General features: G+C 49.7%; 1 protein-coding gene across 2 annotated transcripts in view; it reads right to left on the bottom strand.

The window, feature by feature from the left end:
* Adgra2 (adhesion G protein-coupled receptor A2) overlaps positions 1 to 25,676 on the bottom strand; it is a 39,874-nt gene that overhangs the window by 11,202 nt on the left and 2,996 nt on the right. The window contains exons 2-7 of one of the 2 annotated variants that reach the window (XM_060381561.1): positions 13,690 to 13,761; positions 2,439 to 2,510; positions 2,061 to 2,132; positions 1,854 to 1,925; positions 1,293 to 1,456; positions 687 to 900 (exon numbers count right to left, since the gene is read on the bottom strand). In XM_060381561.1, the coding sequence (XP_060237544.1) occupies positions 687 to 900; positions 1,293 to 1,456; positions 1,854 to 1,925; positions 2,061 to 2,132; positions 2,439 to 2,510; positions 13,690 to 13,761 (666 nt within the window). Of the gene's footprint in view, positions 1 to 686; positions 901 to 1,292; positions 1,457 to 1,853; positions 1,926 to 2,060; positions 2,133 to 2,438; positions 2,511 to 13,689; positions 13,762 to 25,676 lie in introns of those variants that run through there. The other variant, XM_060381562.1, reaches the window with a different exon arrangement.

The raw sequence follows: 25,676 nt of genomic DNA, 5'->3' as shown, positions 1-25,676 counted from the left end.
CGGAGAAAATGCTGCCATCACGGTGGCCTATAGGCGAGTCTGTGGGAGCGTTCTCTTGAGAAATGTTTGATGGGGAGGGCCCAGCCCACTGTCGGTGCTGCCACTCCTGGGCAGGTGGTCCAGGGTTGTTTAAGAAAGCAGGCTAAGAATGGGGGCTGGGGGCACTGCTCCTCTGTGGTCTCTGCTTCGGTTCCTGCCTCCAGCTTCCTCCCCAAGTTCTTGCCCTGACTCCCTTCCTTTCCTCCCCAAGTTGCTTTTGGACATGGTATTATCAGAGCACTAGACAGCAGAATAAGACAGTTGGTGAGCACTCTCAGGCCCAGCCCAGTCCTCTCCTCCATGGCCCCTGGACAGACAGCCCATCTAACCTATGTCCTGTCCTAGGACACCAGTCCAGGGTCTTCCTTTAATGGAATAAGAGACACATGTGCATACATACTCCTTTCCTCCTGGCTAGAGCACCACCTAGCCTCATTTTATATACTATTTATGTTTTAGAGGGAGGCTCTAGTTCTCACCTCTAGGCAGACCATTCATGAATGCTTAGTAGCTCTCTATAATCTTCCTCCCCTTTTTCCTCCTCTCCTGCTCTCTTTGCATTTCCCAGAAGCATGTCTGGAGGGGAATGGAAACTGTGGCCACCCCTGTCCATGGCCCTGACTAAGAAGGGACAGCAGGGCCTGTACCTGGTGATGAAGGTGCAGTCATGGATGAGGTTTTCCGCAAGGACGATGCCAGCCTGCTCATCACTCTCCATGGGGGCTCCGTTGTGGTACCAGTGGATTCGGGTATCGTTGCCCAAGTAGCTGGCAGAGCACTGGAAGGGCAGACGGTCACCCTGGAACACTACTTGACGTAGGGATGGGATGAGGTAATGCGTGTGCAGCTCCAGAGCCCCTTCTGTAGGTGAGACGTCAGCGATGAGGCCTGAGCGTGAGCACGTGTGAGCCCATGCCAGGGACTGGCTCCGGTAGTGCAATCTGTTAGCTCGATGTACTTCAACACATGCTGAGAGTGGGATCCCATAGAGTAGGCCCAGACCCTCTACCTCTAGTGATCCCTCCCAGATAAAGGGAACTCAGGGGAGGATACAGTGGTGTTACCCAGATGGGGAGAGCAGATGAGAATATAAACAAGCAAAGGGCCCCAGAAGAGGTTGAAGCATGCTGGTCAGAAGAGGAAGGCCTGGAAAACACAGCCATCAAATAACCACACATGGGGCCCAGAGAGCCTTGACCTAGCAAGCCATGGGTGAGGGAGCCACTCTTTGGGGCCTGGGACAGCTTTCTCACCACAGCGGAGCTGGGGCTCCTGCAGGCTGCTCAGGGCCTGGGCGTGCAGGGCACTTGGGTAGGCGCAGAGCGTGTGCTCCGACAGTTGCAGGGAGTGATTCCGGGCCCAGGGCAGCAGCCAGCTCAGGTGGCAGTCACAGGTCAGAAACTCAGTACCAAAGTCCCTGCAAGGCGGGTACAAGGAACAGTGTGGGCTCATGGGGATGAAACTAAGCAGGTAAGGGCTAGAGAAGACAACCTCAGGTACGTGGGTACACTGCTGCCCAGGGGTGGATTAATTTGAAGGCATTTCTGGCAGTCTGCCTAGTCAGCAGGCATGATGCATGCCCCTCGGGCTAGAAAGGGCCACGCAGTTGGCCCCAGTCAATGTGCTGAGTGGAGAGTAGGAGTTTGAGAAGGGACAGTGTAGGGTGGTGGATCTGGGAGTTTCTCTAGGGATAAAGCAAGGGCTGAGGTTTGTTCTTCAGAGTCTCCTGGTTCCAGATTACTCCCTTTTGGGCAGAGGAAGGGGATGGGGGTGGGGTGGGTGAGGGCTGTTCCTGTGCTAGGAAAGATACTCACACAACCTTAAGGGCTGGCAGCTCATCAAAGACCCCTGGTTGCAGACTGGAGAAGATGTTTCCAGATATGTTTCTGCAGAGGGTGGGAAGAACAAGACCCATGGGTCTCCCTGGGCCAGGAGAAAGGCTCTAATGCAGGCTTCTTCTTCCTAAGCCCTCCCCCCTTCTTCCTCACTTTCCCCCCATCTCTCAGAAGCTCGTCACTTACAGTCTGAGAAGTCTGGGGAGGCCTTGAAATGTCTCAGAGGTGAGACAGCCAATCCGGTTGTTTGAGAGATCTCTAGAGAGAGACACACACTCTCAGCAAGTCCACAATAAGACAGGACAAAGCATCTCTTCTGGGAGGGACATTCAGCTGGACCTTATGTGGGCAGTAGGCTTGGGCCCAGTGCCACAGCAAGCTAGAAACACCCCCACACTTGGCCCTAGCCAATGTACAGAGTAGAGAACTGACAACTGACGTCTAAAAAGAAACGGGGCAGGGTGGGTGGGTACTAGGGTTGGTTGCTCATGGTATCTGGGAATTTCTTTGGGGATAAGGAGAGGGCGGGGGGGGGGGTAGGGTGGGGCAGGACGTGTCACTCACAAGCGTTTCAGCTCTCCCAGACCTAGGAAGGCTCCAGGCTGCACAGTGCTGATGACATTGTTTCTCAAGTCCCTGTGGGAAGCAGCAGGGAAGCCTTCACACTTCTGTCTGAGGGCTGCCCTGCTCCTTGGGTGGGGCATTCTGTCACCACAGGTGCCCATTTTCTGTGGGGCTTGGTTTCCTTCTAAGTCAGCTTTCCTACACAGCCACCCAAGAGGCCCCGTCAGCCTCTCTGGCCACCAATAAAGACTATGGTCAGAGAAATGTTTGAACGCTAAAGTCCTGGGAAAAAGAACAAATCTGTGTTGCAGACCCTATGGACCAATTCATGATTCATTTGTCTTATGATGACACAGGAGTTGTGTTGCAAATGAAAAGCCACAATTATCTTGGGCTATCTTTAATTCCCTTAATAGCCACCTATCCGCTATCTTGGTATCCAGCCTAACTTCCTTTTGACTATCAGCTAAGACCTTTGTAACTTAGCAGAACCTAAAGCTAAGAATGTCATCAGATAGTATCTGAGGCCCGTAACACCTGATTTTTCCACTTTGCTATAAGGCCTACTTACTGTTTTCACTAATTTGGTAAATGCTTTGATTTATGGATTTCTTTGTTCTGGGACTATAAAGTTTATGTTGCCTCGTCCATGGTGGAACATGTCATTTAGAACAAGCAGAATCCATTCCTAGACCATGGTTACTCATCTGTGCTTCAGAATGAACTATCTCTTACTCTTGGGACAAGGGCTGTGTTTTATGTCAACATATCCTGGATGGTACAGGAAGCAAGAGATGTGATAGGAAGGGCTTTGGATGGGGAAATAGGAGAAAGCTTTGCATCAGTGATAAGGAGACTTAGTTTCCCACCTTCGCCAGAGCCACTCAGGGACCTTACAAGGCTATTCTGGGAAGACTTTGCAAACGGCTATACCCAGGCAGCAGAGGGATTTTACACTACCATATTCCTACAGATCTTTCTCTCTCTCTCTCTCTGGAGCCTATAAGGAAGCAGGAAGGGAAGCTGTTGGGTCAGCAATGCCCATCTACAGCTTCAAGGTTGCCAACCATGGGTCCAGATGAGGCCTAGGGTTAATAAAACTGTGTGATGTCTTCAGCCCTGCCTCCCCAAAAGGACATCTTATCTACCCCCTGCTGCCAGGAGGCGGCCAGGAAGCTGTCTCCAGGCTGAGCAGGTCACAGCAGGATAGATGATGGCTCTTAGGGACCACCCCACTCCACATGGAGAAGCCTACCACAGGTGACTCTCACAGTAGCCTCTGACCCCTGGTCCAGTGGTTCAAACACCACTGAGGCAGGAACTGAACTCTTGCCCCCACCCTAGGAGGGTGCTGCAGCTAGTTCCCAGCCAGGAGGACAAGCTAGGGCCTAGCTAATGGCACCAGCCAATACCTACCATACAGGCCTCTGCACGGAGGGCCAAACCAGATACTGGCCAAATCAGCTTCTGCACTGTCTTCTATGCTGTGATGCCTAGGATTTACAGATCATGACCCACACACCCAAGGCTCCACAAACCCCACGCTTTCGAAGCCAACACAACCTACATCTGGGAATGTGTAGGGCACTAAGGATCTTCTCTGCTCCTACCTAAAAGAGCCCAGGGAACTAAGAAGCAGTGAGTGAAGATAGGCCACTCCTCAGAGAAGAAGACACAACTCTGACAAAGATATCTGGGCTCAACCTGGTTTCCAAAGCTCTGCCATCCCTGCCAGTTTCAAACAGAGGCAAGGCAACCTGGGTCTACATACAAACAGGCTTGGAGACAGCTCTGGATTTATGGACAGGACAGAGTTAACTGAGCTATGTCCCTGCTGGGAAGAGGAAATGGGTGTCCAGGATGGGGAGGTGCTGTCCTGTCCCACCAGGGGGCCTGTTTGTGCAGTCCCTGTTGGGAAAAGAGACACTGAGAGACCAGAGGCAGAGATGAAATTTCTGTTTAGCCACGAGGTTTGTGTCACCAAAGACTCAGATGAGAGTGAGCCCCCTTAAGGAAGAAGGAAAAGCCAGCATCAGGGCCCAGCTTCCTAGAGAAAGCTAGAGTTGTGGCAAGATACCCCAGTGCTGGACATATGCTGAGAATGTGGAAGGGCCTGGCTTGGCCCTAGATTCCCTGCATGCCAAGTCAAAAGGACAGAGTAAGTCCCCCTGCCCAGGACTGCCCTTCCTGTGTATCCCCCTCTTGACTGCCAGGCTCCACCCTTTCATCCCACCCTCCTCTGTTGATCCAGCATGTGCCCCCTGGCCTCTGCTGGGGTCTGGCCATTCTCAGGGATCTGCCTCCCACCCCCATGCAGGGGCGGGCAGAGGGAAACACATTCCTCATTGTGTCACTTCCCTTCATGGGCTGCCAAGGGGCTGAGGCGGCAGCCCCCCGCCTCTTCCCTCTCTGCTCACTTGTGTTTATTCTCATTTCCTCCCCGTCCCCCACCCCTGTGAACCCCACCCGCCTGCCCCACTGATGCTCTGCAGATGGGAGCAAGGCAGCCCTGGGGCCCCAGCCCCTCTCCCTGCCCTGTTTCCTGCAGCTGAGCCACTCGAGGCTGTCTCCCCAGGGCAGATTCCACAGGGACCGGCATTCCTCCCCCTGTTCTCAAGCGTGGCTCAGAGGTGACCAGGATGGTCTCATTTCTTAGGGGGTGGACCAGCCCTGGGACACCAGGCCAGGCACTGCTCCCTGGGCTGAACCCTGACAGCCCAGTGGGCCTATGGACAGAGACCATGTCTCCTGGTCCCTGAATAAGGGAAGTGCCTCCCCAGGGACAGGAGGAAATGGCACCCCAGGAGCTGTGTATTTTAGGCTCTTGTCAGTTAGCTGTTCTGAACCCTTCCTGTTTAGCGTGTTCCTGGGAAAAGCTGTTGACGGCCTGGACTCCCACCCCAGAAGAATGTATAACACCTAACAGTGAGCACACAGTCTTAAAGGGCTGTGGAACCCTGGCTAAGAACCCTTGCTCCAAAGAGCTGGAGCTGGGGCTGAGTGGGAGAGCACTTGCCTCATGTGTGCAAGGCCCCCAGTTCCATCCCAATGAAAAAGAAACAATCCAGGTATGGCAGTGCTCTCAGGAGGTACAGACACACAGATCTCTAACCTGGTCTACATAGTGAAGCCCTGTTTGGGTTTTTTGTTTTGTTTTTATCGAAAGAAAGAAAAGAAGAAAGACCCTTGCTCCAGATTATCTAAGGCTGATCCTCCTTAATTAGCTGAGGTCACAAGTCAAACTAACCTGTCTAAGGACACAACGCAGCATCAAGAACATGGATTCTATGACTCCCCGTCGGCTCCCACAGAGCTCTGCTATGTATGGAAGCTGGGAATGAGGCCCTGTATTGATGGGACAGCCACAGCCCCAACGCCTTTTGCCCAACCTTGATCGTAGGCTAGCTGCCTTGACTCCAGGCTCACCCTTCTCCCCTGTGGGTGCCAGTGTGGAGGAGAGGACCCCTGAGAGCAGAAGCCCAGGGAGACTTCCTAGGGCGGTCGTGTCCCGTGCCCTCTTGGGAAAACAGAAACTCCAGAACCTGAGTGCATGAGTACAGCAGGAAGAGAAGATCAAGGCTGGACACAGCAGCGATGCAAACCTCCCATCTCAGCACTTAGGAGGCTGAGTGTGCCTGTGAGGCCAGCCACGGCTATGTATCTAAAACCTGACTCAAAAAAAAAACAAAAAAACAAAACAACAACAAAAAAAAAAAAACAAAAAGAAGCCAAAGCCAAAGCAAAGCAAAGCAAAACCAAAAAGTCCACTAGGTGAAAATTCCCAAAAGAATCCAATCATAATAGCCTAAAAAAAACAAAAACAAAAACATATCTAAGTATCCGTCAATGTATAAATAAATAAAAAATTTTAAATATAGTATGTTCAGTCAATGAGCTATTTACTATTTGCCCACAAAGAGGAATAAAGTGCTGATATATGTTAAAGCATGGATGGGCCTGGAAAATGTTACACTGGATGAAAGTATCTAGTTATAAAAGATTATATATTATATAATTCTATTTATATGAAATGTCCATAACAGGCAAATCCATAAAGGCAAGAAGGATATTAGTGGTTGCTTAGGACTGGTAGAGGAATGGGGAGTGACAGCTAATGATTCAAGGTTTCTTTTGTGGATGATGAAAATGTTCTAAAATTAGATTAAAGCGGTTACACAATTTTCTGAAAAACATCAAGGCCCGTTGGATTGTGCACTTTAAATGGATGATATGAATTACATCATGTTAGAGCTGTTAAAAGTGAGAGTCGATGTGACTGTGTGTGTGTGTACGCGCTCACACACTTTCAGGCAGAGTAGGGTTGCACAGAATTGGCTTCTTCCAGCCCCCAAAGACCTCCCTGCTTGTAGGTCTGAAAACCAAATTATAGGTTTGCTGGCCACACAGCTACTTGCCCTGAGCCCTGCAAGGTTTCGAGTTCAACTAGAAAGTGCAGGCTGGCTGCAAAGTTGGCCAGAACACCCTTGCAGGTTATAGAGGCTGCTGGGTCCTGTGGCCAAGGAGACCCACTATGGTTCCAGACCCTCACCTTCCCACCACCTCCCAAGGTTGCTGCCCCGACAACATTCTACAGGTATTCATTGAGCACATACCCTGTGCCAGGCACTTAGGCTGACCAGGGCAACCGAGAGGGATGTCCGTGAATTTGCAAGCCATCCCCCAGGGCTTTGTTAGTACTGGAGCCCGGGACAGCTTCTCTGTGTCATTCCTCCCCAAGTGTTAGTGGGAACAAGTATGGAAAGGAGAGACAGAGCCCCAGGCCTCTCACCCTTGGCCCCGCCCACAGATTAATGGAAACCACCTGGCCAGTGAGCAGCCCATTCCCATGAGCATCTGCTTCTAATGAGTGCCCCAGCACCCGCTGCATACCAGCCCCCAGGGCTCATTAATCTCATTAGGCAATGACAAATCATCTCGGGGCTGAGCAAGCTCCCCTCCTTGGGCCCTTTGCGCCACAGCTTCACACAAGCCTCGGTGGGCCCGTATCCACGTGCAGTCTCACACCCCCATGCATATTAAATCTCTCTCCCTTGACCTCTTCTGGGGGACGGCTGTCCGGTGGTCTCACAGGTGGACATGGAGGCATCTCATAGAGCCCTGAAGAATTTTCTACCAACCTGTTCCTCATTGCCAGTGCTTGGTGGGGGATGTGGTCAGAGAGACACACAAGGCGCCTGAGGAATGAGTCCTCCACACAAGGGTGGGGGGATCTCTGTGATACATGGCTTGGTTAGCATGGGTGTCGCTAATACCAGCTAATACCATCACCGCACCACAAGGAAAGCCGGGCTTGGTGACACACAGCTGACGTATCTGTAATCTCAGTACTCCAGAGGGCAAAGAGAGGCACTTTGGACTACACATGGAGTTCTAGGTTCTCAAGACACAAACAAAAACAACAGGGGCCTACAAAATGGCTACTAAGTTTGCCAACTTGCGTTTTATCCTCAAAACCTATGTGGTGGAAAGAAAGGGTAGACTCCAGGAAGACATCCTCTGGTCTTCATACGTGTACTGTGACACAAACGTAAAGAAAAAAAAAAGGACACAGCATTACATTTCAAACTGCCTGAGTAAGGCTGCAAAGTCTGGACAGCTACAAATAACAGTACCAGGCCCAGGCAAACGCCTTTCATTGTAGAGCTCTCCAGGAGGAAAGGACGCTGCCTTCACTGAGAAAGCCAGTGCTCCGAAGCACTCTGTAGAAGAGCTCATCTGACCGCATAACAACAACTTAGAGAAGACCCAAGCCCCATTCTCCACATGGGTCATGCAAGGCTTGTGGAAGCACCCAGAAACAGATGAAAAGAGCAGGATTTGATCCTGGGCCTCTTTATACCAGAGTAAGGTCAGGCTTTATTTCTGTTTGTTTTGAGGGGGTTCTGATGTATAGCTATGTTGACCCTACTGGCCTGGTCCACATGATGAGTTCTAGGCTGGCCTTGAACTTGCAACAGTATTCCTGCCTTTGCCTCCCCAGTACGGAGATTACAAGTGTTCCATACCTGCTACCATACCTGGCCCTGGCCCATGCTTTTGCCAGTTTCTCCCATCCACCTACCCTACCCCAAATGTCTTTTCTTTGGGTCACAAACAAGCTGGGTCAGGCTGAGGGACCGTAGGGAATGAATGTTTTAGGCATGTCTGGGTCCTTCTGTACATTCCCTGGGCTGGCCATGAACTGTCTGTGGCAGACAAGATCATCATACCTGGTTGACAGAGATGGGTCCCCTTAGATCCTAGATCCACCACTAAGATCCTCTTTTTGAGGGGGAGGGGAGTGGGCGGGCAGAGGTTCGAGACAGGGCTTCTCTCTGTAGCCTTGGCTGTACAGGAACTCACTCTGTAGACCAGGCTAGCCTTGGACTTCAGAGATCCGCCTGCCTCTGCCTCCCAAGGGCTGAGAGAAAAGGCGTGCGCCACCACTGCCTGGCCACTAAGATCCTCTTAACACAACCACGTCTGCATCCATTCTGCTTCCCTTGCTCTGTCCTTCCACCCCACATTCACACAGATGGCTCCCTCTACTCCCAGCCTCACTCCATCAGGCCCTGGATTCCAAAGCAGACAGCAGGCAGATCTACTGCCCACTCTTGGCCAGCAAGGTCACTGACACACTGAGACACACACACAGACATACACATACTACCTTTTCATCTGTTTGCAAAGACACCAAGGGCTCTCAGCACCGGGGTCCACGAGGGCACATCCTGTAGCTTACCACTGCGGTTACTAGACCAGACCCCAACCCTCCCATAGAACTTGCTGTCTACAGACACTGGGATATGGAATGAACACGGCCTCAGCTGCCCAGGCCTAGACATCCGAGTCCCACTGGACAGAGAGATCAGTGTTTCCTGAACACCAGCTACACATCAGGCTACAGTGTCACAGTTGTGATGAATAGGCCCACAGTCTAGGGGTCATCTGGTATGTTGGTTCCCAACCTCAGATGAGCATGAGAATTGTCTTCCTGCTGGGTAAAATTCCCAGGCCCCATCTGACCCAATGACTTACTATCTCCAGGAATGGGACACAGGGCTTGTATTACTTATGGGCCTTCTCCCTACCCTAGCACGGTAGTTAGTCTTACATTCATCCAGCTGGGTGTCATGGGGTGCACCTATAGGCCTAGCTACTAATCAGGGAGAATCACGTGAATGCAGCACTTCAAGGCCACCTTGAGCTGCACACTGAGACTCCCGCATCAAAACAACAAGCAAGCCACTAATGTCAGATTCTGCTAACATTAGTGTGCTATGCAGGTGTTCTGCAGATGTGGAGTCAGCTGACCTCAAGGAGATATCGTCAACACCACAGCTGGATATCCTGTAATCAGCTGAAGGCTCGAGAGAGAGAGAAAAAAAAATTCCTGTCAAGAGGAAATTCTGTCTCAAGACAGAAGCATCTTTTCTTGTCTGACTTCCTTGTCTGGCCCAGGAGTTTGGACTTGACAGTCTCCACAATCATGTAAACCCGACTCTCATCCTTCAGCAAGCAGTGACCAGCAGGCTAGAGAGCCTGAGTTCTCCAGCCCTGCAGGTGCCCTCCTACCCTGCTGTACAGGGCTTTGTCCCAAAAGCCCTTCCTCCACCTCCCTGAAATTCTGATCTCCCCAGGCAACACTGCAGGGACCACACAGATCCCAGAACAAGATGTTAAATACACAACTTGCCTCACTCTCTCAGCTACCTATTTTCACAATGGGTATCCCTGACTTGGCAGCCATTATGGATCAGTCTATACACACACACACACATACACACACACACATCCCCATTCTCCACCCACTCTGTAGTCATCCGCCTCCTCTCTTCTGAAGTAATTCTAATGCAGGTTCTCAACCTTCCTAATGCTGCAACCCTTGAACATACTTCCTCATGACCCCTAACCATAAAATTATTTTTGTTGCTACCTCATAACTGTAATTTTGTTACTGTTATGAACCCTAATATAAATATCTGATATTTCTGATAGTCTTAGGTGACCCCTGTGAAAGGGTTGTCTGGCACACACACACCCCCCCATGTGGGTCACAGCCCACAGGTTGAGTACCATGGTTCTAGGCTTTTTTTTTTTTTCTTCCTTTTTTGAGACAGAGTTGAATATATCCAGACTGGCCTTGAACTCAGTGTGTATCTCCAGAGAGCTGGAACTTCTGATCTTCTGCCTCCCCAGTGCTGAGTATTTTACGCTGAGTATTTTCATCCCAGGGTTTCGTGTGTGTGTGTTGGGCAAGCAATCTACCAACTGAGTTTCAAGATTGGATGTGTGTTTGTTTTGAGATGACGTCTTACTGAGTTGCTCATCCTGGCCTGGGACTTCTGGTCTCCAAGAATTCCTTTGCATATGTGTCTCCCAACATACACCACATCCATTTGCTATTTCCTGGGTCCTGACAGTAGAGAAGGTAAATGGCATGAAGAGAGGCTATAATCCCATCACTAGGACCAGGGCTTAACATATGGAGGGGCTCCTTAAAGAGCTGTCACATGAATACTGATTCATACCAGCAAAGCTCAGCAAAGCTCAGCAAAGCTCAGCAAAGCTCAGACTGGGAGTTTTATATTTTTATTATTTTTGAGACAGGGTGTCACCATGTTTGCTTTTGCTGGCCTAGAACTCACTATGAGGAGAAGGCTGGCTTTATACACACACATGTATGTATACATATATGAGTATACATATCTCTATATGTATATAGAGATACATACATGCATACATACATACATACGGTTTCATATAGTCCAGGCTGCCCTCAAACTCATTGTATCAGAGGATGACCTTGAACTCCTGATACTCAGAAGTTCAGGGATTATAGGCATTTGCTACAACATCCAGTTTACAGGTGCTGGGGACTAAACCTAAGGTTTGGGCCATATTTGAGGCATCAGAGCTGAAAATTCTTGCCCTTGTGTCCTTTCTCACGGCACACTCCTCTGACACCCAACAGCTTGGCAATCAAGACCTCCTTACCCACGCTTGCTTTGAAGGACCCTCGCTGCAGGTTCCCTGTCCATGGTGCTAGGGAGGGACTACCAGTTTGGTTCTTTGTATGGGTGGGAAGGACGGTAGCCCTTGTGTCTTTGAAGGAAAAGGAGGCAAAGGAAGCAAGAAGACAGATGGGAGAGGCCAGAAGGGCTCTTTGAGACTCACAGAAGTGCTCAGCTGTGGAGCCCAGGAAGGAAAATGTGTAGGCTTGTCTCCCTTTCTCCCAAAAGACCCCTTAAGAGATGTTCAGTTTCCTACCCTCTCAAGAGTAAGACATAAAAAGCCCAACAGTGGTGGAATGTGCCTTTAATGCCAGCATTCATGAGGCAGAGGCAGATGGATCTGTGGGTTCAAAGACAGCCTGATCTACAGAGTGAGTTCTAGGACAGCCAGGACTTCACTGAGAAACCCTGTCTCAAAAACAAAACAAAACAAAACAAAACAAAACAAAACAAAATAAAAATCCCAACAGAAGATGCTATCAGAAGCAGAAAGGTACAGACAGCAGATGGAATGAGGACTCAGGCTGCCACTAGGACCACTCTGCATTCTATATAAATGGTGCCATCTGAGGAAAGAATTTCTTTGAGCCTCTGTCATTATCACAGGCATGAGCTGCTGAGCCAGAGAACCCTGAGTATAGAGATCTGGCCTTACATCACACCACCCTCACCTCCCTCCCAGGACGCTCTCCTACCCCAGCCTGCCCCAGATCAGAGTTTTCTGACCCCACATGGGCTTGCACACTTTTGTTTCCCAATGAGGCCAAGGCCACAGCTGCCACATTTCCCTTTGTCACCTCGGTGGGTTTAGCAAACTCTTTCACTTCAGATGTGAAATGGGAGGGAGGGAAGAAGGGAGAGAAGGGGCTTTACAAGGAAGCGGAATGTAGTTAAGTGGACACTACATCTCTGTTGCCCTTGAATTCTGGAGTCTTGATGACATCTCCTTTGAACATGTCTGAAAGGAGCCCCAAACTCTTTTTATGGTCACGCATACAGAGATGTCTGTGATCTCCAGCACACACACTCAACTCACACTTTCTTCTTTTATATTTTCCATCACTCTGACCCAAAGTTTTGGAACAAAATGGTATTAGAGGAGACCAACGGCCCTTTTGCATAAACTAGGAATGCCTCAGAGAGGAACACCATAGGTTACAGAGGTGGGTATGAGTGGGGAGGAAAGCAAGAATCAATGCCCGAGAGAGAAGAGAGCGCAGGACTCTTTCATGTGGGTTCTGACCCCCTTGGGGGCTGAATGACCCTTACACAAGACCACTGGAAATCACATTTACATTATGATTCACAACAGCAGCAAAACTACAGTTATAAAGTAGCAATAAAAATAACTTTATGCTTGGAGTCACCACAGCATGAAGAACTGTACTAAAAGGTCACAGCATTAGGAAGGTTGAGGATAACTGGTGTAGGGGAAAAGAGCCCAAAGTGATGGCACAGGCTGGGTTCTGGAAATACGGCCGTTGGTTGATGCAAGCCCTCATCTGGCAGGTTAAGTGACTTAGTCTTCTAACACCAGGTCAGGTGTCCTAGTCAGGCCTTATGGCTCCTTCCCCAAGCCCTCTGAGACAATTGAGCCCTCGGCCTCCTGCATCCTCACTTCCCTAACTCCTATGGCCCCCAGCTCCTGCTCAGTAACTTCTGTCCCACAAATTGCCCTCAACCAGCCCCAGGGGTCATCAGCATGGGCTAGCGGACCTCCTGGGGAGCCTGAGGACACTGCTCCAAACAGCTTCAAACTGGCAGGGGTTGGAGAGGAGACTCAGAACTGACTGTGCTCCCTAGAGTCCTCAGTCCAGGACTCTGTCCCTTCTGGGCTTTGATTGTTGGTTTGTTTTTCTGGAAGAAGGAGAGAGAGCTCAGTCACATTAAGTCTCCCTGGGCCATTTCATGCTGGGCCCCCAGCTGGGAGGAGGGAGCTGGCTAAAAGGTTTGCTCAGCCCTCTCAGCTAATTGCTCATTAAAGAGCATTAATGAGCTTCCCTTTCCCCCTCCTCTGCCTAGAACAGTGCAGAGCCCTGCTCTGCCTAGATCACTGGGCAGTCCCTACCAAACAGCCAGTTGCTCCTGCTCGCAGAGCAATGGGCTCTCTTCTCTACCAAGTCCTACACTGGATCTGGCTCTCCCTCATCCTCTCCAGGGTGACCCTCCCACCCTTTGCTATCATGCCACTCCCCACCCCCACCCTCCCACCTTGCCCAAGTACTTCCAGCACTTACAACTTCTCCAGAAGGGACAGTCCCAAGAAGGAGCCATTGCGGAGCCCGGTAATCTTGTTGTTGCTCAAGAGCCTGAAGGGACGGGAAGAACACAGATACACGCTGTTAGGAGCCAGACCGTGCAGAGCACAGATGGAGTGGGACCCAGGTTCCCAAGATGGCCATGCTGCACTATGTAAATGCCACCCCCTGGAGTTATGCTGCAGGTGCCCCACCTGCCACTTTGGGACGTTGTAGGGAGACGCTGATCATCAGTCCAGCCACAGTGAGAGCCTCAAGTCCTACCTTTCTCCCAGTGAAGCCGTGAAGGGCCTGTAGACTGGATCTGACTTGAGATGGGCCTCAGGAGATGTTAAGTTGTGACGGCCTCTTTCCACTGGGGAACCCCTGTGTTGGCCTCACTGAGCCCTCGCCATGCCCACCACAGCTCTGTCCTGTCAGAAACCCTCCCTCAATCCAAAATCCAGAGCAGAGTGATGGGGAAGACTGGCCCCATCTGGTCAGGCATAGAAGAGGAGCTCTAAGGTACACAGAGGCACACTCCTTTAATCCTGTTCTTGGGAAGTAGAGGCAAAAGAGCAAGGTCATCCTCAGGTGTGTAATGAGTTTAAGGCCAGCCTGGACCCAGTCTCAAAAACAAACACACAAACAAACAAGACACAGAAGGAATGGGAGAGAAACCCTGGTGGAAGGGGGCTTTCCAACACTCCTTGGAGCCAAGGACTCTACAGGAAAGTGATCACACTGGGCCATCAAGGTCTCCAGATCTGAGGGCCTGTCCTGTAACTGTATCATTGCCTCCCCAACCTGTGGAAAGACTAATGGAGCCCTTGCTCTGATAGAAGGCCAGACCTCCCCCTTTGCAATGCCTGTCTGGACTTCTGTTAATTTAGTGTTTATGTTCTATAGAGGAGAGGGTCCCAGGCTAATCTTTGTCCACCCACTCAGCTTTTCTCCCAGACTTCTTGTTGAAAGGAAGGAGCTCCAGACTAGCCAAAGGCTCAACCCTCCAGTTGAGGGTTCTAAAACCCTCGGTGTATTAGAAAGCTTTAATGAGACCTCTCAACCTAAACTCCTGGCAGCCCTGGGTTGAAGGAAAGGGTTTCCCCTTCTTTGTTCTGTTCTTACTAGCAGAAAACTCACCAGAAAGCCCAAAGTACAAACCTTAAGATGTCTCTGGAGTAGACAGCCTCTGTGCTCCACAGTATACAGTGGAAAGGTCTAGGAACCCAAATACAGAGGAGCTGTCAAAGAGATCTGCCCCCAAGCCTCATGGCAGCGAGGGGACAATGAAGCAGTGAAGGGCCCCTAGGCCCCAACTGTCCAGGGCCTTTGAAATTCTAGGTAAGTGTTCCACTACTGGGCTAGATCCCAGGCCCCACACTGGCTAGGATGAAGGCAAGAATGGGAAGGGTGTCTCTGGAGCAATGGAAAGAGGTAGACACCTCATCTCTTAATTCTCCACATGAAGCTTGCCTAACTTCCAGTATGGTCTAGTAGTCCTTACACGGGTGACAAGGTATTTTCCAGCCGAAGAATAACTTAGGAGAAATTAACTGGGTTTCCAAAATGACCCCCCCCCCCACTCCATCTTGATTATTTCAAAAAGTACATTATAGGTGCCAGCTGTATGCTGCATACTTATAACTATGGTCACTAGCACTCAAGAAGCTGAGACAGGAGGATCAAGAACTGAAGGACAGTCTCCACTAGAGTAAACCACCTCAAAAAACCAAGAGCACGTCACAGCAGAACTGAGCTACAGCTCAGAGTAAGAATACGGTCCATGTACTTAACATATATGAGGCCCTGAGTTCAGCCCTAACACACATAGCAAAAGCAAAATGAGAACTAAAAGGTACCTCAGACATAGGAAGAATTAGGAGCTTTTTAACAAACTTCCCTTTTCTTGTTTTCAGCGTAAGGATGCCGGTACAGGGTTCCAGTTCACAAATGGAAAAGCCCCAGAAAACATCGGTGCTCAAGCTTGAAAAATGGATGTTAACTTGGAGTAGGAAACAGGTCTGAGTTCTGGGGAATGTCTGAGGATTGAAGATTCCAGTTAGAAAAACACTGACATTAAAAATCCTACACTACACTCTGGGAGGCAGAGGCAGAAGGATCGCAGTGAGTTCGAGGCCAGCCTGGTCTACAAAGCGAGTCTAGGACAGCCAAGGCTACAAAGAGAAACCCTGTCTCAAAAAACAACAAAAGTCCTACACTAACTAGGATAATGGTGCTTGCCTTCAGAACCCAGGGAGGCAGAGGCAGGTGGATCTCTTTGAGTTTGAGGCCAGCCCTGTCTACATAGTGAGATTCAGGCCTTTGAAGGGATACACAGGGCAGCATTCTCTCGAAACAAATGAATGAATGAATGAATAAAAGCAGATCTTGGGTCTGATAGATGCTTCAGCAGTTAAGAACACTTTCTGCTTTGTAGAGGACCTGAGTTCCCAGCACCTACATGGCAGCTCACAGCCATCCATAGTTCCAGTTCCAAGGGGATTCAATGCCTTCTTCTGGCCTCTGTGGGCAACAGGCATGCAGACAGTACATAATGTAAATGCTTAATGTAAATGTAGGCAAAGCTCAGCTATGAAACATATATTTTTTAATCTTAAAAAAACGGGCACATTTTTTTTTTTTAAAGGCAACTCTTCAGGCCAGGTATGGTGGTGCACACCTTTAATCCCAGCCCTTGGGAGGCAGAGGCAGGTGACTTCCAAGCCATCCAGGGCTACCTAGTGGGACTATCTCAAAATAAGTAAGTTAATGAATAAATCATTTAAAACATGTTTTCTTAATCGTACACTAGGGCCAGCAAGACTGTTCTTCAGTGGCTGGAGGCTCTTACTGCCAAATCTGACGACCTGAGTTTGAGCCCCCAGGATCAACACAGTGGAAGAAGAGGATGATGCTTGCAGATTGTCCTCTGACCTCGATATGCATACTCAAACCCATAAATAAGCATAAGGGGAAGTCCTGTGCTAACAAAGTGTGCTTACTCCCTCTTTTCCTGTTTTTCCTCCTTTTGCCTCTCTCTCCCTCTTCTTCCCCCCATAGTTGCTTTCTTCTTTAAAAAAAAAAAAATCTCGTCTGTGTGTTTGTGCACACGGAACCCATCACAGTGCTCATGCCAAAGGTCAACTAGCAGAGGCTGGTTTTCTCCTTCTACTGTGTGGGCTCTGGGACTAGAATTCAGATTTCAGGTGGTAAGTGCTCTTACCCTTAGGGCCATTTTGCCAGCCCTGCTTTCCTCATCTTTTACAAATGTTATTTTGTACATGTGTATCTGCAGCTTGGTGTGTGTATGGGTGTAGAGGTTCTTATGCAGGGGAGAGAAGTTGGATTTCCTGGAGTTGGAGTAAGGGGGCATTGTTAGCCACCTGATGTGAGTGCCAGGACTTGGACTCTGGTCCTCTCTTCATCACTGAGTCAACTCTCCAGCCTCTGCTTTTTTTTCCTCTTTTGAGACAGGGTCCTGCTTTGTCATCTAAGCTGTCCTGGAGCTCATGATCTTTGTGACTCTCCCTATCAGATGCTAGGATTACAGGCATGAGACACCAGGCTGAAAATGCTTTCTAATAAATAATTAATTAAATATGATACATATGACAACTCTTGAAAGATCATTGAGTCAAAATCAGAGTTCAAAAAAAAAAAAAAACCCAAAAGTTTATTTTCCCAAATTTCGAAAACAAGAACCTGCGATCTCAGGTAAAGAATCCTGTCCAGGGGCTGGAGAGATGGCTCAGAGGTTAAGAGCACTGACTGCTCTTCTAGAGGTCCTGAGTTCAATTCCCAGCAACCACATGGTGGCTTCACAACCATCTGCAATGGAACCTGCTTTCCTCTTCTGGTGTGCATGAAAACAGAGTGTTAATATATATAAAATAAATAAAAATATATATATATTAAAAAAAAAAGAATCCTGTCCAGATGGGTACATAAGTGGTAATGGGGTCCCCCCAGTTCCAGGCCCTTCAGCCATCAGTCCTAACCCCTTTCTCATATCCCAAACCTTTGACTTAGAGCTGTCCCATGGAAGTACAAAGTGAACCACAATGTATAATTTTACCCCTCTGTCACATCTTTTACCTGATTTAACCCAACATACCCAGAGTCTTTTTCACTTCACCGTGGTGTAATCTGTTTACATCATTATTAATTAGACGTTTTGTTTCTTTGTGTGTGTGTGGGACCTTCGGAATCTGGAGCGTGCGGTTCTCCACCAGCACATCTCAATTCAGACCAGCCACACTCCAAGTGTGCCGTCTAACACGATGGGGTTCAGGAGCATCGAAAAGAATGAGGACCAGCCAGTGAGGCAGTCCGGGATGAAAGTCAGGACCAGAGCACATGCCTATAATCCCAGCAGCAGAGGCAGGCAAATCACTGTGAGTTTAAGGCCAGTCTACAAAAGTGAGTCCAGGAGAGCCAAGGCTACACAGAGAAACCCTGTCTCAAAAAACAAACAAACAAACAAACAAAAAAAACAAAAAAAAAAAAAACAACAAAAGGAGGGAGAGAGAGAGAGAGAGAGAAAGAGAGAGAGAGAAAAACTCAGACCCAAAACAATACCTCTTGGCCTGGCCAGCTCTGGACCACATCCTATCTTATTCTCTGCAGAAACCTCCTGCAACTGACCTCCTTCTCTACATACCTCTGTGCTGGGAGAAAGCAGAGCTGCAGTGCACACATCTGCAATCCACCATCATTCTGGCTTGACTGGCACAAGTGCCACCCCCTAAAATCTCAAGACTCATGTATTTTCTAGATGCAGAGACCATGAGCCAGATCACCCCCCACACAAAGGCAGGCATGAGGCAAACAGCTCTTTATCCTTCTCCAGTGGGCTCCACCCATTCCAGGCAGCAGTGACACTTTTGATAGACTCCAGCAGATGGCTGGCTTATATGGCCTGAGTCCCCAAACACCCAGAACTGGATCTTTTGCTTTAATTACCCTGAGAGGGCCAAGGAATTTCATTTTAAACCTGAATCACCCAGGGAGTGTTTGTGGGCTGTTTTCTCCTCAAGGAATTTATTTTTACTGCTGCGGGGCATGGGACCCAGGGTCTTGTACATACCATGCTCTCAAGTCTGGAAATGTTACAGGCAGGCAAAAAACAAAAACAAACAAAAAAAAACCCTGGAAGTTGCACAGCTGATAGTGGGGTGGGTGAACACAGACACACATACACATACACACTCAGCTTCATCCAACGGGAAGAAAAATGTTCCCACCATTGTTGACTGTCTCCTGGGAAGAAAAGAGGGAAGCTGCCCGGTGGAGGAGGGAGCTATGGCCCCCAGAGCTCCGTCCAGCTATTCTAGATACAGTGCCAGCTTGGGCTTTCTTTAAACTCCCCAGTCAGATCCCTCCTCAGGCTATACTTCTCTCTCACACTACTGCCCCACAGGGAGCCAGCCTGGCGAGTCCCTTCCAACCACACTAACCCTAAAGGCCCCACAGAGACCTGGAAAAGCGTTGTTAGCTTTTGGCCCCACCTACCCCTCCTGCCCTTAGCACAAACTTTCTATGGGAAGGAGGGATAGCCCCCAGGGGTCCCCTCTTCTTGACTCCAGAGATTGAAATCAGGCCAACTACAGGGTACACCAAAGCCATTCCAGAATCCTCTCCGGCTTGGAGTCCTATTTTAGGGATAAGAATGAACAGAGTAACCGCCAATGAGACTGGAGGCCAATGGAACGAGTGGCTGGCATCTCCGAGAGCCCTTGTGGCCTCTGGGTAGCCACAGGAACTCACCAGATACCACTCCCACATCAAAAGTGACCCTACAGGGCTCATGTGGGCCCTGCTCCATGGGGCATGGAACCGACATGTGCCGGCACCAAAAGCCTCTCACGTGCCTGGGAAAGTCAGCCTCCCTTCTCAGATCCAGCAGACTCTGGAGTCATGGTCCACACTCTCTAGGGCCCAGAGCATGGGATTTAGACCTTCCCTGGCCAAATGTCATACTTTATCAATGAGCAGCAAGCATCACATTTAATGAAGGATATAGGCCAATGATTGCCCTTCCATGACTTCCTTTCTCTGAGTCTGCCCTTGCCTAGGACAGGCAAGGTGCCCCACCTACTCCTGAGCCTCTTTACCACTGCTCTGCTTGGCTGGAAGCCTGTCTAGGCAGTCCTGAATGACTTCAGGCAATAGAAGATCCAGATGGATCTTTCTCCAGTACTAGAGAGTCCTGTCCAGACACTGCCTTTAGCACAGAGCAAGCCATAGACAGCCATGGGTCAAGGCCAAGACAAAAGGAGAAGCTGTCTTATCTAGACTCGGTGCTTATCTGTTTTCCTCTAACTAAACTTTTCTTGTAGATCTTGTCTCCTTCCTTTAACTATCTCTAGAAGGGCAACCGAATGGAATGGGCAAAACCCATGTGTTTGTGCTTAGATGGGAAGGGAGTGGTTTTGAGCTTTAGGGCTGAATCTACAGGCAGAAACCCAAGACAAAGTGCTGCAGGTGTTTGTGGAAGGTGGTGAAGGAGACTAGGGGATTTTGTGGTCCCAGTACTCTTGATGGAGCTCAGGAAACACTGCCTCCTGTAACTATCCACATTTATACTTTCATCAGTTAATTCCCTAGGCCTTTCAAAACACTCAGCCCTTAATAAAGACACATGGTGGAGGGAGAAACTTTCTACAGGGGAGAAGGGGGAGACAGAGTGGGACGGAAGCAGGCAGGAAGGGAGGGAGAGAGGGAGGGACTTTCAATCAACTTTAAGGACTCCTGACTACTACCATGATATAAAATCCCATCAGTAAGATCCAAACTCGTAGAGAAAGAACAGTATCCCTCCTTCAAAATGTAAACAGAGCTGGGGTTTAAAAGGTCTTGGGTTTACTATTCAGTGAGAAATAAATGAATATGAAATAAATCCCAAAGGGTTAATTTGCTATTACCTTCACATTGATTTCTGAGACGGGGTCTCACCGTGCAGCCCAGGCTGTTCTTGATCCTCCTGTCTCAGAAGACCAGCAGTGGCTGATCAATTCTTCACAGTTACACATAAATCAGACCCTTACGCTTTCCTCGCTAGTGTTAATTTGGAGTCCAGATCTACCCAGCATTGTACAGATCTCTGCTCTCTCAGTCTCCAAAGCTGCAAGGTCCCTGGGACAAGGAGCATGTTTCCCACCTCCTTCTTGGGGTTGAATGAGAGTAGATGCTGGCTCAATGAATGGGAGCAAACAAGCTCCTAGGATGGGGATGTCAAGGAGTTCAGTGCAGAGCCTGTTGCCCCCAGTTAGGAGCGGTTCCCTTCTTCCTCCCATTCCTATCCCACTGTGCTACCCCACACCCACCTCTAGGACAGAACAGCCATGTTTTCCCTAGCTACCTGGAGCCCTACTGCCCCTTACACATGTGCAACGAACACCTATGTTAGATGGTCCAGTAGAGGTGATGGAGGACGGGGAGAATATATTTAGAGACCAGAGGTTTTACACTTTCAGGACCAGACCAGGGCTGATGTCTTCACACGTTCTTCAGGGTCATTTTACACACTGGCCCGATTCACTTGCACTGGTTAAGCCACGGCTAGATGAGCCCCTTTCCCTGAATAATGAACGACAGAGCAGACAGATCTGCCCTGCCCCTGGGACACTTAACCCCCATGCCAAGTCTGTCTGCCTGCCACTGGAGCTACCTGGTATGCAGCTGTCCATGCCAGAGTGGGAGTGGGCTGAGGATGTCCACTGGGTGGGCCACCCTCAATCTCTTAGGTGGGTATTCTCATCTGGCTCTTCTCCTGTTCCGGTTTGTTTGTTTTTTAAGGTACACACCTTCAATCCCAGCACTCTGGAGCCAGAGGCAGCTGGAGGACAGCCTGGTGTATGCACCAGGCCTGATACCCTTGGAAGCCAGAGGAGGCTGTGAGAGCCTCTGGATCTGGAGTTAAAGTGTGTTGGTAAGCTGCAGGGCACAGGTGCTGGAAACCAAAACTCAGGTCCCCTGCAAGAGCAAGTCCTCTTCACCACAAGCTCTCTGCTCTGAGGTTTTTGTTGTTGTTGTTTTTTGTTTTCTTTTGAGGTAGGGTCTCACTCTGTGGCCCAGGCTTGCCTTGAACTGGCAATCTTTCCACCTCCAGCTACTATGGTAGCTTTTGGCAGTAATACGACATTTCCACTGGGTATGGTAGCACACACCTTTAATCTCAATACTGAAGAGGCAGAGGTAGGCAGATTTCTGTGAGGTTGAGGCTAGCCTGATCTACATAGCCAGTTTTAGGCTAGCCAGGGTTCTACCAACCAGTACTATACAGCAAGACCCTGTCTTCCAAACAAAACAAAACGTCTTTTAAAATTTTCCTTCTAGCTTTTTCTGTCTCAGTGACCCAACTCAAGTGCTAAAAGGGAGAGCTATATTTTGGAACCCCTTCAATCATTCAAACTAGTGTACCATGCTTCTGGGTCATGCTACCTGGGGTCTCCAGGGATCAGGGAGCCTCCCTGAGCTCTGGAAAGCTTCACAGTTCCCAGTCTCTCTGTCCTGATTCTTCTGAAGTTACCTGCAGAGGCGACAGGGAGTCAGATGTGGTTGGCAGAGGAGGGCTTTGTGAGCGAGGGAGGGATAGAGTTCTGCACAGGAGTCCCCAGCCCTTATCAGCCTTTCCCACCCTGGGGGCTGGTCTCTCCTCCAGTCAACAGGCTTGGACCTCCCCACACAGTTCCCAGCAAGGCAGGAGCCTGGGGAAGCTGTGGGGGCTGGGGTAAGAGGGGCCCCCATTCCTCCCCTTTCCTTTCCAGCTGGGAGATGTCTGGCTCCTCTACTCTGGCTATAACTCCCTCTTCATGTCACCCCACAGCCTGCCCTCACCTGGCCCCATCCATCTTGCATACTCCATTGTGCCCTCATCCTGTCTTCCCGGAGGGAAAGCAAGGAGGGCTGGGGGAGTGGGACCTCAGTGTCAACTCACTCCATTTTCTCTACTCTCTCTCCCCACTTTGCCCTCCCTCTCTGTGGTCCAGTCCTGAAAGCAAAGGAATGTTCTGGAGTTTGGGAAGAATGGGGGCCCCTCAGAGGAGGGAGGAAGGGGAGGAGGCAACTCCACTCCGTCCTGTCAGTGTCTGCGCCCTAAATAGAACACAGCAGCGAGGCTGGGGGAATGAAAATAAACAGCCCCTCTCAGCGGCCCTTCCTGATGGTCGCCGGATTTTCGTGCTGGTCCCTCGGCCCAGGGCCATTTCCCTTCTCTTTTCTCCTCTCCCCTCCCTGTACAGCCTCTCCCTTATGGGTGAGGGGAGGGTTACTCCTTCTGGATAGGCTGTGTGACAATGGGGAGGTCCCCTACCCTCTCTGGGCTTGAGGAGGAAGCAGACAGAGCCTATACTGAGTGGAAAGACCTGACTCAACCTAGATTAAGAATAAGAAGCAGAAGTAGGAGGGGGAGGAGAAGAGGAGAAGGGGGAGGGTCTTATGCTTATGGCACATGTGTGGGTTAAACTTAGAAACAGTCTCTTGATATAAAAATATGACCCCAAATGTAAAAGTCAGCCTACATTAGGTTCATATTACACTGGTTTGCCTGCACTTTGAGGGGAGATTTTCAGGCACACTACCAAGGACTAGGCTGTCATGCCCTTCACCAGTTCGGCAAGAGCCCATCTAAAGGGCCTTAAGGTTCAAAGGGTCCATGCACGTATCTTGGTTAATCCAGGCAAATGACCCCACTTTAGTGACTTCCCTAGCCAGGTTCTGTGCCATTTGGGACTGAAGTGTATGTATGTCTTTGGGACCCAGCCCAAGGGGTTCCAATCTAATCAGTACAGTAAATAATGGGCCAGCAATTCAATTCCTGGGGCTCTGCTCTCCCCACAGGGCTATCCAGAAACAAGACCATGCATTACACCCTAAATATCTGGTACCAGGAGTCTGGAGGCTGGGGTTCTCAAGACCACTGAGCATGAGCAGTCAAATTTTCTGGCTTCTAGACTTGCCACCTACAGTCCCTCAAGAGAGTGGATGGGAGGAGTCAGGGAGGCCTTGGGATTTCTCCCAAGTTGGGATAGGCAAGGGGTCTGGGAGCTCATGAGGTAAGACCTTCAGCCTGGAGGGCTTGGGAGTGTGTTAGCAACTCAGACCTCCCTCAGCTCCTCATCCCTGGCCTCTTCCCTCCTTTCTTTCCTTCTTTCTCTCCACTCTCCCCCTCCCCCTCCCCTGCTCACAAAAGCTCTCTGTACACAGCCACTTCCTCTGGCCGCTGTCTCGGAGCCCAGACCTTATGAGAACCATATGGGGGAAAAGAGGGTAGAAGAGAAGGGGGTGGGGAGGCAGGCTGGGCCCGCCCCTCTAGCCAGCATCTTTCCACTGCCCTCAGGCTATGCGCTTGGTGGTTGGCACGCTTTGCCCCACACACTCCTAACTAGATCCTGGTTGTTGCATGGCCTGAATCCCAGGCTAGAGCTGAGAGTCCCAAGGGGGATATTTGCACAGGAATACCTCCCTGAGGCAGGATCATTGCACAGGGTCCATATAGACCCTAACTCTCCCCTTTCCAGGACCATCAAACTCGAAGCATGAGCACCCAGCTGGTATTGGGCACATCTGTGCAGACTACATCTGTACAAGAACATCTGTTTAAGGGTGAGCAGGTTGCCTATTCTGAGGGAATGAGCAGTGAGCTATCCCATGTCTGCCCCTCTGCACTCAGCCTGAAATGTTTCCAGGGTAAAAGGACTTTGGTCCTGTTGGAGAAAAAAAAAAAATGGAGTTTAAAAGCAGTGTCTGTGTCCACTGGATCCCAAATAGCAAAACCCTCATCTGGTAGAAGCAGATAGACCCTAACTAGCGAATCCCACAGGGATCCGACCTAGCAGTTCCTCTAATCTTCCAGCCTTGGCTACAAAGCCTTAAATTGTGGGCCTGGGCTGCTGCTCTCTAAGACCCTTTTCAGTGCAGATGAAGTAGGAATTTATGGCACTGGCTTGTGTCCTCTGAGGTCCTCCTGGGGAGATTTCCTTCTGCAGTTATCTGTTATCAGTCCTTCCTGGAATCCCTTATTCTCAACCTCGCTGCAACTCTCCCAGCTAAGGACCAGAAAGCAGGCCTTTAGCCACTGCCCAGGTTCGGGACGTTCCTACTCACAGCAAAACCCTCCGCCTGTAATCTACCAGAGGACCTTACCCTAAGAGAGAAGGCTCATAAAGGCTCCTGCTCAGGGCATCTGTACCCACAGCTGCCCTGCAGACTGGGCTGTGAGGCTGGGGGTGGGGTGAGAAATGGATCAGGAAGGAAGCCAAGAGCTCTGCTTTCCTGGAAAACTGCAAATGAAAGTCCACCATGGAGGAAACAAAGGGTGGGGGAAAGGGGACCTGAAGTCTACAAAAACAGAAGGCAGAAGTTAAGATAACAGAGCAGAGGAAGGATTGTTCAATGAGGTAAACAGGACTGTTCAAGGGAGAGTACTCCCCCTCCCCCAGGAGACAGGGACCTTATCTGGCACTTTGAGTCCTAAGTGTCCGCCAGGCTTCTATCTTGAGGGTTCCCATGACTGGAAGCTGGGGACCCATTCTGAAGGAAAAAAGAAGGTCCTCAGTGGGAATGGAGCAAATGTCTGGGAGGAAGGACACAGCCACAATGCAAGAACAGCTGTTTGAAGTCCTGCTGCACAACCCAGTGAAAGCTTAAAAAAAAAAAAAAGAAAGAAAGAAAAGAAAAGAAAGAAAGAAAGAAAGAAAGAAAGAAGGAAGGAAGGGAAGAAAGAAAGAAAGAAAGAAAGAAAGAAGGAAGGAAGGAAAGAAAGAAAGAGAAAGGGAGGAAGGGAGGGAGGGAGGAAGGGAGGAAGGAAGGAAGCAGAAAAGAAAAATCTGTGTGGAAAGAAGAACACAGAGGAGTTAGGGAAGGTGCAACTAATGTTTTGTTTGAGACAGGGTCTCCCTATGTAGCCCAGGATAGCTTGGAACTCAGCATCCTCCCAGGATTACAAACACCAATTCTACAACTAGCAAAACTCCCCACTTATC

This window comes from Meriones unguiculatus, chromosome 4, assembly GCF_030254825.1.
Source record: "Meriones unguiculatus strain TT.TT164.6M chromosome 4, Bangor_MerUng_6.1, whole genome shotgun sequence".
Classification (NCBI taxonomy): Eukaryota; Metazoa; Chordata; class Mammalia; order Rodentia; family Muridae; genus Meriones; species Meriones unguiculatus.
Note: the sequence above shows the minus strand (reverse complement) of the source record. Positions and strands in the feature narration are given on the sequence as shown.